The sequence below is a fragment of the Pestalotiopsis fici genome, assembly GCF_000516985.1.
Source record: "Pestalotiopsis fici W106-1 unplaced genomic scaffold PFICI_Scf_5, whole genome shotgun sequence".
NCBI classification, from domain to species: domain Eukaryota; kingdom Fungi; phylum Ascomycota; class Sordariomycetes; order Amphisphaeriales; family Sporocadaceae; genus Pestalotiopsis; species Pestalotiopsis fici.
Window position 1 is genome coordinate 1,104,900 of NW_006917095.1, and position 14,474 is coordinate 1,119,373.

Here is a 14,474-nt window from a genome sequence, read left to right on the forward strand (position 1 = left end):
ATCAACCGTCTTTTGTTACTATTGATCAGGAACTGTGTTGCTGCGCAAATCAAAATAAGAAAACTTCCTCTCATATATCTATTGAGATTACTACAAAGAGTGAAAATATTTGCTTGATAAGTTCATTCCTCTTCAATATTCGACAGCATATCACAAAAACCAATGTGCACTCCATTTCCAGAAAAGGACTTTCCATGGAAGCGCGGGGGATGCATTCATTGCACATATCTGGTGGCTCGTGGCCATAACAAGTCCTGAAGCGTTTAAAAATGCAAATGTCAACATTCTCTCTTCTCGGGTAGGTTCGAAGGATGCATCCATAATTCTCGTGTTAAGAGGTATGCACATTGGCATTATTTAGGTGGGTAGAAGACCCAGATTATGGCCGTACGGTCTGTAACTGCTGAGGTGTGACATTATGGTTCACGGTCATCCGCAGCAATATTGCAAGATTGTTATCAGAATCGGTGAATCAATGCCGTTCTCTCCTCTATTTTGAGAGGCTATCTATGTACGCCGGGACGCCCCTACTCCTTGAGTTTCCATCCATGATCAACTATGTACGAGAAATTATACTCTGATGCCATTCGCCTTTCCCCCCTGATGCACATGAAATGATGTATACTCTAACAAAAACTGCAATTAGAAAAATGCCAGCTTGGCGAGACTACTCTTCGTTTTGAGAGGAAACCATCTCCTTGCCAGCTGTAGTAGATCCAGACTTTGCACTGCTTCTGGGTCGCTTCTTGGGGTAGCGGATGGCCGCAATGCCATTCGTTGCGAAGCACATGATGCCAAAAGGTTTGTATGCATCGAGAAGAAATCTCATGGCGTCCGCTCGCTGCAATATCCTCCTCTTCCTGTTACTCTTTTCTGGTGTGCTCCAAGCCGTGCACTCTTGAAGGTCGAATTTTTTGGGGGGGGTGATGCATGTGTCAATTGTCGTCTATTGGCAGTATTGTTGCGAGAAGACGCCATAGAGCGGACCATTAATGCTTCTTGGGTGGGGTGAAAAACCAAATCAAAGCCATTGCTGTGGGTATAGACATGTCTCGTAGCTTCGTAGAGCGTCATAAAATGGCCAAAAATGTGGCCGTATTAGTGTTGTTTGGTTGCGTAGGTGCAAATAGCTCACGCGCTCCTCGGCCAGAAAATCAATCTTCAGCGCTGTACAGACGTGATGCATCTGTTGCGCGTTGATATAGGATTTGGCACCAGACTATGCAAAGTTCTCGGGGTTGCAATGGTGCACTTCAAGGCAGAAGCAGCGCGGCCATTATACATACTGACCGAGGGTGACTAAAGTTGTCGAGTGAGCATTGTGTTGTTGTAAAAGCTCTGTTTGTTTGCAAGTGACGTTTCCAAGGTCAACCTTGGAGAGGAATAGGCATGCGCATGTAGCTGCGTTCGTAAGGTACTGTCGAGGGCCCCCACGTGGGTGGCAAGCTTTCGTAGCGGCCATTTGGTGCTGGCACCATCGACTGAGGAGGGGCTTCCAAGTAGAATCCCGACTTCAACTGACTCTCGACATAGGCGGCGCAACGCTTGTAGCGCTTATCCGAGTACTTTTCAAAGACTGCCTGGTGGTGCTTCTTTGCTATGGTGCAGCATTCAAGAATCATGCTGATCATTGGTTGAAGCTGAGCAAACGTATAACCAGAGTAATGGACATGCTCAGTAGTCTACATATAGCGGTCAGTCAAAGCTATCACGCCAACTCTGGAAGGAATACTCACCCATTTGCCCTTCTCTAAGATGAGTCGCGAGAGACAGTGTGAGCCTGCTGCAAGAAAGCTGGGCGGGCATGCGACGAAGCGCTCATCCATGATTGTCACCTCGAGGAAATATTTGGCCAGAGTTCGCGTCTCGAGATCATAATCGTCAGCCTTGCTGATACGCCTGAGAAAACTCATGGGCCCCGGGAAGCCAAGGTCAAAGTTGAGCATACTGAGCATATACCGCTCCGCCTTGAGGATTTCGTCCACCGAATAGCTATTCTCGACCATGTAGACGATCTCCTGCACCGAGGGACAGTTGATCTCCTCGTACTTCGCCGCCAAGAAAAGAGCCGTGGCGCCGACTAACTGAAGCTTGCCCAGAGACACTACCTTGACTGACAGGAATCGATCGATGAAGTTGACTGCTAGGAAGAGAGTCTCAGGTAGCAGATTGAAGCGGCCGTGGACCTGGATGACCCAGTCCATCAAGACGCTGCGCATAGACCATTGAATCTCGGTCTGAATGTCCATGTAATGGGCACTCGGAAGGAGGGCAATCTGGAGGATTTCATGTAAGCTTCAATCACCAGAAGAACTACATTGGAAAGTTCTACACTTACCTCCATTTCTTTCATGTATTCGAAGATTTCATCTCCATACTCGGCGACCATGCTGATATCCCATCGCTCATCTTCGACTTCCTCCGTCGTACGATTCTTTTCGACATGTACACGGGCGGCCTCGATCTCGTCGAGCGTCTGCTTGGAGAACTTTGGTGCGTCCATGACGGTCATAGTGACACTAGGTTCAGCCTCAGCTTCAAGCAGGTCACCGACGTCGGGGTGAACTGCGTCGTCGGTGGATCGATACGTATGGGCAGTCGTATATCCTTGATCGATGTCGTAAAAGTCCTCGTCTTCGTGGTCAGAAAGTTCGTGTTCGAGCAGATCGGCTGCCGAGATCAGGCACTCGTCTTGATAGTTGATGTTGTGGATAACAGACTCGGATCGAGACTCTGGCTCTGACTCGGGGTCGCGAATTGAAAGCGAAGAGTCGACTTTACGTGGCTGCAAAATGGGGCACTGCTCGGGTGATAGCTCCTCCACAGCGTCCAAATAGGGAGTCTGTGCGACGTCGTCCTCGATGATATTCTTGGCGGCAGGCAGAGGTTCCCAGTGAGCCAAGTTGTTAATGTCGGTGTCGAGAAGGGAGACAACCTGCTGCTGCTTCTGCTGCATAGATTTGAGAGCAGGCTGGCTCTGGTAGTGTCGAGGTTTACGTGGGAAAATAGTAGAAGTCGTCCGGACCGCGTCCGCAGCTTCGATGTGATGGGTAACGACGGTGCCTGACTCTGCAGTCGTGGGCCGACTATCGTTGTTGTTGCTGTTGTTGCTGTCATCATTGTCGTTGTAGATGGAAGTGGAAGCCCGCTTGGGCAGTTTGGTGGCCGCTTGAGAAGGGGCATTTGACACAACACCAGTCAATGGCTGGATATAGCCATTGTTCTGCGCCGAGGGAAGGAACGTGTTGCCCTTGGAAGAGGGTCGTTGCGCGGGACGCAGGAACGCGTCTTTCTGGGTAGCTTTGGCTGGAATGGGATTCTCCAGGGCCTTCACGACCTGGACCTTGACGTCTGGTACCTTGGACTCATCCTTGAAACTGGTCGTGGTTCGGAGGGTGTTGCTCTTGTCGGCGAAGACGGCACGCTTTGGCGCCATTTGTGACACTACGGTGTTTGCGGCAAGGGTGGGTTGGCCGCGAAGGTTTCCAGTTGACTTGTGCCGTTGATGGATTGCCTGTTTGGCAGGCGGGAGGTTCTCGTTATTCGCAACGCCGAATTTGCGCGGAGGACGGAATGGCTATTCAAATGTGCTCAGTCAATAAGGGAACCAGGGATGTTGATTGTGCATTCGATCGATCGTCAGGGGAAGAATAGATGACAAGAACTAAAAAAAAAAGAAAGAAAGAAAGGCCAAGACTGTGGAATTGGGCAATGCTTAAATCAAAAGGAGTAGTACTCCAAGGAGTTATGAGGCAGAGATTGGGGAGTATGGACCAAGTCACCAGCGGGCTTGAGGCATAAATGGCCGGTGATTCGTTATTGTGATGACAGAATGCAAGGCTGAGAGATGAAGTGGTAGATTGATTGGGATTGGAAAGAAGAATGGATGTGTTTTTGTATGCAATATCAAACTCCGCAAAAAGGCTCCAGGCGGTGAATTGACGCTTGCGCCGATATCTCTCAAGATACAGCCAAATACTTTTTTTTTTTTTTCCCTTTTTTACCCCCAGAGAGACCATGTCGCAAGCGATGAATTCGCAGTAAAAAAAAAAAAAAAAAAAGAGACCCACAAGCGCGCGATTGCTTACCTTTGCATCCATTGCGATAGTTGATCCTGGTGTCGATTGCACCAAGATAGCAGGACCCTTAAACGACTCCTTCAAGTACAATGTATGATACTAGGTTAGGTAGTGAGGCTCCTGGGCGCCGGGTCGGCAGTAGTGTAAAATTCGTAACCGCGGAGACGGGCGCAAACTGAGGCAGATCAAATACTTCGACAGAGCTGCTCAAAAATGCTGATGGTGATGATGCTACTGCTGGTGCGCGTTGTGCTTGCGTCTTGAAGTCGCGTCCAAAATTGATGGGCAAGAAGGTAGTAGGTAGTAGTAGTAGGCTTTGCTCATTCCGAACGTGGCTCGTGTTGTAAGTAGTAATCAAACATTTGAATGAGGTCCAGGCTAGCAGTGAGGTGCACCTGGTCTATTGCGCGTACCCTGTAGACCCTGGCGGAGAAAAAGGGACCTTGGGAAAGGGGAAACAGAGGGGAAAGTGATTTCTCGAGAAAGCAGGTGCAGTGCAAAATGTATGGACGATGTTGTTCGCAATGCGAAAGAATTCGAGAAATGGGCCAAGACTGCGGTCGTTGGGCAATGGGATTTTTTGATGTGCCTTTTTTCCCCTTCTCCCCTCTGTTATTATTGTTGTTTGTTGTCGACGGCCTTCCAATTGTTTATCAGCACCAAGCTCATGTCCAAACCTTGGGGATGTAAAGTGCAAGGGTTCCATGCTAAGGATTCCAGAAGAAGCCAATCGGACGCAGCGAAGTGGGGATGTTTCCGTGTACATCGGTACATAACGTAGCATTGGCTCGACTGGCTAGCCAACGGCGTTGTGTTATGCAGCCAAAGAAACTGCAAACCTGGGGAATAAAAACAGTCCGTCCAGCGATCAAGCGATCAGATGGAATGAATGCCCTGCCCTGCCTGCCCTGCTTTCATGATCATTCTGGAACGTCTACTGAATATGGGGTTTTGTATACTCTAATATGTCTCTGGTCCAATTGTGCAACCAGTATGTATTGCATGTTGGCATGTATGCTTCTAATCCTCCTCTCAAGCCATTAGGTCAGTTTATGTCGTAGAGCCAAATATACAGAGTACATATGATTATGATGTCTCGAGTATGGTCACCGATTCCACAGCAACTGGAGTCTGACTTTTTGCCTTTTTCAGAAATAATGACAGGGTAAGGCGAAAAGAAATAGCTGCATGATTGTCTCAAATTTGAGCAATTTGGCCTTGGATCCTGCGTACGTACAAAATAACAAAAGATAGCTTGGGGGTAGCGGGCTTTTCAAGTTGGCGGAACTCGGGTGCTTCTTCCATGATCTGCAATCACCACAAGGAATGGTCGTTCTGTGCCAAACCTTATTCATCCTATCATGTATCGAGGGGATTGCAGCTTTGGGCATGCACGAAGCAGAACTATTCCCCTCAAGGGATTGCCCGTGGCAGCTACATAAACTAGTGCAAGATTATATCCGACAAGACTCACGTGACTTATCACGTGATTATAGCATTGGAAAACTTCGAGACGATTCCGCTATGACGTATCCGGCAGTGAGCTTCTATAAACGCGGGTCTACCAAACGCGCTCGAAGTGAACATTGCAATGCTCATGAACCACGCTTGATTCAATTCGAGTGAAAATATGAAAGAAGAGTCGCATAAACTATAGAAAGCGAATGCGACCTTTTTTCTCGTTCATTTCTTGGTTGTTTGATTCCGTAGTTGAGATTCGGGCAATTTACCAGGGATGACGGGACTTTGACACGAGGTCATGTGACTTTAATGGGTTGTACCAAAATCCGCCTCACTGTGTCGCATAACTCAAGCGCAGTTGGACTTTCAAAACTCATTGTACGTTTTCAAGATTGTATTTGATGAGCGCAACCTGTTCAGAGGCATGCGCACCTTGCGCGACAACTGGAAATAATGCGCTCGCAAGCGATGGTGGCGATGGCATTACTGGGCTGTGGTTGCGACGTCCGGCCAGTGCGAGGGAATGGCCACAACCCGAAAGGCAGAAACGAGGGAATACTGCTGAGGAGAAGTTTGAGATGAGGCCATGTTAAGCGGCCATGCTTTGTTCCTTGGATAATATATGATGCTGGCCGCCGGCCAAGCACACGAAGGCCGGCAGGTATATCTCAGTAGAAATCCCTCGGTCCTCGAGGTGCTTGGGGCAATTGACTAGCCATTGGCAATCAAGTGCTGTGCTTCGGCTTGAGACTGAAGGATCAAGCGTCGAACCATGCTTGACACTTACAGCGAATCATTGTGCTTCAGCTATGAAGCAATGCGCGATTGCGATAACAATGGCTGTATGGTCTGCTGGAAGCCGGTCGTCATCGGGCTTTGATACTGTGTGGTGAGCATTCCCACCCATTTGGCCGTATGCAGCTTGAAAAGTCAGAATCATCGTGGCAGCATGACAAAACTGCGGAGTCTGGCATGCTCCATCACCTTAGCTAAATTGTGGCAGAGCTAGTTCGTCGCAGGCACTCCACCCGCGGAGAGGGTTGTGAGCGCAGTCGACTACCTAGACGCCGATCGCACGTATTGAGATGACCATGGCGCAGTGATTATGGGCGAGATCAAGAGATCACGGAGTCTGGTAGGCAATCGTCGAGCGATCTACGGTGTATGGGACAAAAAGGAAGTACAGAACACGGCAACCTTGCTGCAAGAAGCTGCGGTGTATCCGGAGGGCTTTCGCGCGCGAATAACCATCAGATGCCCCCCCCGGATGAGAGAAAACAACAGACATCACAACAACAAAGCTGGCTTGGCCGGGCTTCTTATTGGACATGTCAACTCGTAGACGGTCTAGATAATGGGCGACCTTACTTGGCCAGCGCTGAAGAACTTCGAATGGGGAGCGATCACCTGCAGCTGAAGCTTTGCGATATGAAACAAGAAGCGAGAGGCCGGCCGGGGCCAATTGGTGGGTCACCCTTTTTTCATACTCGAGCTTGGGTTTCGCGAGCGCCGGTCGACCAGCCATGCCGGCTAAAAGATACGTGAATTGACAGGCTCAGAAACAATGCGAAAGTTCAGTGGGCGCAAATTGATATAGAGATAGATGGTTGAGATTCTATCCCTTGCCATGGCTGCGATGCGCTGTTCCTGGCTTTTGCTATCAATCCTGATCGAGTTGAATATTACTGTAAAGAATTGCCCGAGTCTGATACCCAGTTCGTCAATCAGTGTTCGCGCGTAATTGAGACAATAGTTTCCGGCCAATGGCGCTCGAGGCCGGCGGCAATTTACACTGTCCGCCAACTTTTGGTGCCCCTCGACTTGAAGCAGGCGTTGCTTCCAGTCATTTATTTCTAGTTCACAGGCCGAAACGGTGAAACGTGGGCAGATAGATGGCATGGTGGGTGTGTCGAATTGGATGAGGGGGATTTGCTGGCCCGGATCTTGCTTCCATCCAGGTTGTTGAGCCCTCCTCACCTTCATGACGCGCGGTCCAGAGTTGGTTGTCGATGTGGTATCCAAAGCCAATGGAATCCATATCTACAACGATGCAACCCTTGTCCCAGACAAGCTGGCGCGCATGATGCGGGCGGAACTCGCTACTTATTGGCTATATGCCGTCCTCCCGCCATTGCGAGTGAATACCACCTGACGGTTCACATACTAGATATGTGCCTGTCGAAGATCTCTCACTCTACTACTTTCTTTAATGGCGAAGAGATTCAGATGTACCAAGGTAATGTCTATAGTCAAACTGGTTCAGCAGCAGACCTGCTGGTGCAGTGCAGAAGCCGATTTGCGAACCAGCGCTTCGGTTGTCTCTCTCTTACCTAGATACATACCAGTAGGGACACATGGTTTGAACGGTCCAATGCGTGCCAACGCACCGTTTGGGCGCCCTTCAATGCCGGTAGAGCTTGTGCACAGTTTGTGGTTGGCTGCTGCACAGTCTGTGGTCCCAGTGCCCATACTCCTTCCTTGCTGAGCACTTTCATCTCACTAATGGTCGACGGTTGTGGCTAGATAATGAAACGAACATCATCAGAAAATATCAGCCATGGCCAAATACACACTGGCTTTCTAGGTCGTCTGTCTGTATCTATCCTTTTCGCAATTCCATCCCTCCTCGAATGGTCATTGTTTGCCTGGTGCTTCAGTGAAGGGTGGCCCGAGTTCCGCGGCGTGCAAGAGCAAAACAGTCCACAGTACTTCTGTCGCACTTGGACGTAATTCACCAGTGACATGACATGGCACTGTCCCAATGAACAACCCGGATAGCCAGATGCAGCAGGTTAGAGAAATGGAAATAAATCAATAGAAATTTGTGATGAAAATACAGCATACTCTTGGATTATGTAGTAGTTGTTCAACCAGTCCTAGTAACAGGGACATCAAGGTTTTGACTCCAAACTGTGTTTAGTAACGATCTATTTATTGCTGGAGTCTCACTGGGCGGCTAGCCCAACCAGCGACTTTCTCTAGAGTGAGTGGAGGCGACGGCAAGAATCCTCTCTACTATCAGCAGGCCCTGGAGGGGGCAGGCAGGTAGGTTGCGCTTCCCCCCACGAAGAACACGAGAAAAAGCATCAAAGGGCTCTCGGGAGGGCATGGAAGCGATCCCAAGTTGTGAAGAATATAGAATATAGAATATCAAAAGTTGGACAAATTCTGTGGTCGCAAAACTCTCTGGCGCATTCGATCGACCACGCATACCGTACATAATAAACGTGCTGGCCAACGTTTCTAGTGCGCCGGGCCTGGTGAGTAAAAGTAGCTGCATTGCGCCTGCCCTCCACTTTCTGCTGCGGTGGTAGTCCACTGACTGACTGCGCACAGTCGCAGTTGCACTCCTCCTCTTCCTACCGTCACAAAAAGCCCAACTCACATTCTCCTCTCCATACGCAGTCTGTTGAAACACCACCAAGATTATCCTCTGATCATCCAACGGCATCTCCTGTCTCTCTTTGGCCTGTGTAATTTTTCTGTTCTCCATACCAGTCCCTTGTCTATACTGTGTCCCGGCTTCCCACCAGATCCGCCTGTCCCTGTGTTGACTTTCGACTGCCGGGCATAGAGATCCGGTGCACGACGCTCAATGCATCTGTAGGGAAGCCACCGCCATCAGTTTTGCCTTCTGGTCAGTAAATCTTCTTCTATACTGCATTGCGATCAATGTCTCTCGACCAAATCAGAATGCCATGACCTCCTGCCTTGCTGTCCTCACTCCGTATTCCCCGGGTTACTCGAGGATTCTATTCCTGTGGGCAGGTGGTGGCAGACCCGGCTCTCACGGGCTCTTCTTTTTCACAACATTCCATTTTTGTGATAAAATGGCAACCATGAAGAAAACAAACTGACATGATATGCATTTTGGCAGTTCAATTGGAGCCCTCGTCGAATGCCGTATGCTTAACCGATCCGCCGACCGATTCACACGTCACTTTTGACCGCTTTGCGACTCCTGCGACTCCACCTCTCTACCACAAAGCCAACTCCAAAATTAAAAGGCTCCTTTCCACCGACCACACCCGGGCCGGCTTCAGGACCATATAGAATGGACCTGCCCAACTATATGACCTCTGCTTCTCCCATTGATTTGGCTCCCATTCATTCCGCTCGCTCCAACATGGGTAGCGAGTCACCCGTGAGGCCCGCCGCGCTTTCCAAGCATGTCGCATTCGAGCTTCTCTTCCCCGAGTCACCTCATTACAAAGCGCGCCTCCCATTGAGAGTGCAGATATATCCCCATGACAGCACCGAGTCGATTGTGACAACGGTTAAAAACTTCTATGGCTTATATTCGGGTCCGACCGGGGGCAAAGGTATCAGTTTTGAGGACGACCGGGGCAATACTCTTATTGCTGGGTATGAGAACTTTCACAATAATATGGTCGTCTATGTACGAATCATTGAGGACTCGCCGCAGTCGGCAGTCCCCTTCCTTTCTGGTTATCCAGCTGCCACCGTTGCAGGCCGGAGCTTTGGCAGTAATGATTTCTCTGGTCAATCGACACAACATTTTGACCAGCATCACTCCAGACCGGCCTCGCGGACTTCCAGAAAGCGAAGTGTCTCTCCTAATGGCGAACGTGGCCGACGTAGCACGTCAATCGGCCCCAACCCTACAGCAGGCAAGAAGGGCAGGTCTCGCTCATCCAAGACCCGCGGCCCGAACTACGAGAATCACAGCGACAGCCTAAACGGCTATAGCAGTGGCGACAATGACTCTCCTTCTGTGTCAAGCAAGGCAAAGGAACCCATTGGCAACACAGATATAAGCCTGGAGAATATTGTTGAGGGTGGTCGTAGGAAGCGTGCCAAGTTTGAGAGTTCCGTGAGTCTACTGTTGACACTAAGCCCCCTCCCAACTGATCTCCACTCCACGAGGCATTCTCTAACCTGGTGTGCAAATCATAGGAACTTCCTCTATTTGCGCCGCCTCAGATGCCGGCTGCCACTTCCAATCCGTCTGTGTCTCCTGCTCGACGAACAGACCCTCACCGAGCCGCCATTCCTTTCGCCCACCCAGGACAAAATCCCTTCACCAACCCACGGCCTCTCCAATCCCCACAGCATTACGGCCATGGCGGCTATAGTCACTTCGGCATGTACGCTACACCCAGCACCGACTCGAGGCGTCATCGCAACAGCATTGGCTACCCGCCCGGAATTTTGCCAACTCCAGACCCTACGATTGGTAGTAACATGTCCGAAGAGGACAAGGATGTTGCCTTGCAGCTTATGAGGCTCGGTGATATGTCCAATGTCTCCCATGGGAGGACTTCTGCTTCTACTCTGGATGATACTTTTAGTGGTAGAGCTGATGCTGCCTCCTCTACTGGCGCTACTAGTGATGGCGAAAGTGACAGTGGGGATGACCTCCCTCCTACTCGCCGTCAAAAGGTTGAGACCTTTGCAAGCAGCGCACGAGTGTATCAGACGACCGAGAGCCACTTCAAGGCCCAAGGTGAAACCAGTGGCGATGACGCTGACTACGAAGATGGCAACGATGATTCGCACCTTGTGAATGGTGTCAAGGCCAAGCTGGAGAAACCACGGCTGCCCAGCTTGAAGACGGGCACAGCCAAGCCCAAGTCCAAGGCCCCCAAGTCCCAAAGCGGCCCCAAGGTCAAGAAGTCGAATAGCATCTCGACCTCTGGGCCAATGTCGCCCACATCTCTGCCAGCGCAATCACGCAAACCCTCAATTGTAGGCCCCGGGCTCATGCCTGGCCAGCCAGGAGAGGATGATCAACCCGACCTTTCGACAAAGCCCCGATGCCAGCGCTGCCGTAAGAGCAAGAAGGGATGCGATCGTCAACGGCCATGCGGGCGTTGCCGGGATGCTGGCCTCAGCGCTGATCAGTGTGTCAGCGAGGACGAAGGCAACGGTCGTAAAGGTCGTTATGGACGCCACATGGGTGTCCCCGTCAAGACGGTCGAGACTGTCCCTCAGCCTACTCTACTCCCAGCTGCGCCGATCACCGCCCCAATGCCTCCTCCCCTCGGTGATAAAAATAAGAAACGCAAGCGATGAACAATGCTCGAGCTGTGGTCAGCTGAGGCGTGACACTCGATAGCACTCGAGTCCAACCAAACCATGTCCGGGTCGCCCCACAATCCGGTCATCTTGCATTTCGAGGAACTCCGAATTGGGTTTCATAAGTGCTCGTGTATTGCATCTATCTGCGTCCGGCCCATCACTTGTTTTAACATGGTCTTTTTACTGGAGTTCAGATAGGTGGCTGGCGTATTGGCGATCGGAATTTTTGAAACGGCCCTTTTGGAATGGCCATCCGCTCCTTCATACTCAGACTTGGTCTTTGAGGCGTTTGGCTTGGTTTATTTTAATTTCCAAAGGCCACTACGCACGTCCTAGTGCTGCACGACGAACCAAAGCAACCAAGTCGTTGAGCAAATGCTGTATTGGAAAACGCTTATCAAGAATAAAATATGAGAAGAAAGAATGGTGTCAAGATACATGGTGGACTAGCGAGGGAAGCTACGAAGAGGACATTTCTTGGCCCGAGCGGGTGGTTAGGATTGGAAGGGAAAGCTGTTGCGACTTTGAATCTCTCTAGAAATGGCTTCTACAGCTAAAAAGTCGCTCGAGAGGACGTTGTCGTTCTCTCATCTCCTATGTTGAAAGGTAAATAGTTGTGATTTGAAGATGTTTAGCCTGCCTGCTTATTGCCACTGCTTCCATGTTTTCGCCTGTGCTTGTATTCAGATGGTTTTTGCTTGTTTCCAAGGGAGTGTTTGGTCACCCTAAGCGCAGCGTCCTAGATCATTGCGACTATACAACCTGTATGTCATCCATTATCAAGAAGCGCCTTATGATCACAGCAACTCCTGAAACTTTGTATCAATGGGTGGGTGGTGCGTCTCATCTCATTAACGGTGATACCGCTGAGGGCGGACTACAAAACGGGCATTTCAATCAACGCGGCAAATTTTCTGAAGCTATTCAGCCAAGACTGTGCGCGCGATTCAAGTTACCAGCCAGCGCAGCAAACTGCAAGGCGGCCATCGTGGCCATCAAATGGGAGCCCAGCTCAGCCAATGGTTTGCTCCCCCAACGAAATAAAGCTGCCGCGACGGAGTGCTTAAACCCGGGTTTTCGGCAGCGCCTTTTGTCGCAAGTAGATTCCAACCACGCCTACGGGTCTCGTCCGCCCTACGGTACAATTGCGCAACATGTTTAGTGGTGAATAGCGATGCGCGACAGTTTGCGACAAGGAAAACCTCAAAATGACGTTCTTGTATTGACGTTGAACTAAACTTCTGCGGTGCGGCCGGGGGGGTAGGCGAGTTTTGGAAAAAGCCCCTCTCCTTTAGGCTTAGCGCAGTTCCCTTGCGCGCCCATGGAAGCAGAAAAGAAGAAGAAGAAAAGGGCACAAAAAAAAAGTGTGTGCGTCGCAGAAGGACCAGAACCTACCAAAAGGGGGATCCAGTCCAATCTACAAGCGCAAACAAGCTTAGATGGGAAGGAGAGGGACGCACCGTACCGGTCCTTTTCAACGGACTTGTTTTTCTTTTCCTCTCTTTCCGACTATCTTCTACTACCCACTAAAACAGAATCCCACCTGTGTATAGCTCCCGCCCTGTCTCGGCGGGCTTGAACTTTTTGTCTGGTCTACCTATTTCTCTATGTCCCTCTCCGTCTTCCCAACGGGATGGAGGGGGGCAAGAGGACGGGCTTGGCGGATTAACGCCAGTTGCCAAAACGGGGAACTCTGGGCACGAGCCACAGGGACGGGGAAAGTGTATAATCGGACCCACCGCGACGAATCAAAATGAGGCTTTCAACTGCTGGAGGGCAAGGAGGGGCCAGTCGGAGAAGCACTTGGCAAGCACTTTCAAGCTCCCTGACTCTAGCGCAAGGCGGGCACACCCGAACCTGCCCTTTTGCTTGGTGATTCTTTTTCTTTGACAGCAATTGCTGCCCCATCATTCCCTAGGTACCTACCTACCAGCTACCAACCAGGGCCCGGGCCTAGCGCTTGATTGCTTGAATCGCGTCGCATCAATTGATTTATTCAAGATGGTGTGAAGAAAGAAGAAGTCATCTGGATCGCTTTTGTTCCATTTCAAACTAAAGGGGTGGCAGACGAATGCGCAGTCGAGAGATACTAAGGACTTGCAGGTTGCGACCAACGTAATATCGTCTGTGCTATTTGCTTATATACCTGCTACCATTCGTGACCACGGAGCCTCAATGCTGTCCCTACTGGAAATGCGCCAACCGCAAATACAGCCAGCGAACTTCGTCCAACCAATAAACAAACTTGTCTGCTGCGTATAATCCAAACACATTCAAAGTCGACAGATTCTCCATGATAGTTTTCAGGAATATCTGTCGCATTCAGCGCTCACGCTAGCGTCGCAACAGATTTGCGACGCGGCCGTCTTGCGCTTTTCTCCCCCCCCTCTCACGGTGAAAGACCGTCTGTGGCTCCTCCTGATTTTCTAACCTACTGCGTAAAACTAGTCTTTTGCGAATCCACTTCAGATGGTAAGCCATGACCTTTTCTTTCCCCTCAGGCCTTCATTCTTCCCTCTCTCTCTCTCTCTCCCAGCGCCACTGCGGACCACGTCACCTACTAAAGTGGTGCACACCGTATCGCGGAGTAATAAGTGCAGTAGTAGAGTAGTGGAGATATCATGTAGTGCATTTATGGGACAGTGTATTCGTTGGCCGATTTCCATCGAATAGCTTGTTGTTTCAAAGGTTGACATGTACGAAGACCAGGCATCACGACCAGGGTGTGTGTTTTTTTTTTTAAGAAAAGAGAAATCACGATTTGCACGTACTTGATTTCGCCACTGGTGCCGTCGACTGCGTCCGATCATCAGAGAGAGCGAGAGCAATGGGTTTAGGAAGAAGTCGTCCGGTTGTTAGTGGTAGGAGATCTAGAGCGGTGAGTGGACTCGC

The 14,474-nt window shown here is 50.2% G+C and overlaps 2 protein-coding genes across 2 annotated transcripts; one reads left to right on the top strand and one right to left on the bottom strand.

Annotated features, from left to right (window-relative positions):
• Positions 1–1,367: 1,367 nt before the first annotated feature.
• Positions 1,368–3,436, bottom strand: PFICI_07654 (uncharacterized protein; the record flags this gene model as incomplete). The annotated part of the gene is made up of 3 exons (XM_007836235.1): positions 1,368–1,682; positions 1,737–2,276; positions 2,339–3,436. 3 exons carry the CDS (start codon positions 3,434–3,436, stop codon positions 1,368–1,370), a joined length of 1,953 nt encoding a protein of 650 aa, XP_007834426.1.
• A 6,230-nt stretch (positions 3,437–9,666) lies between these two features.
• PFICI_07655 (uncharacterized protein) lies at positions 9,667–11,576 on the top strand (the record flags this gene model as incomplete). Its single annotated transcript, XM_007836236.1, has 2 exons — positions 9,667–10,374; positions 10,458–11,576. 2 exons carry the CDS (start codon positions 9,667–9,669, stop codon positions 11,574–11,576), a joined length of 1,827 nt encoding a protein of 608 aa, XP_007834427.1.
• Positions 11,577–14,474: the final 2,898 nt, after the last annotated feature.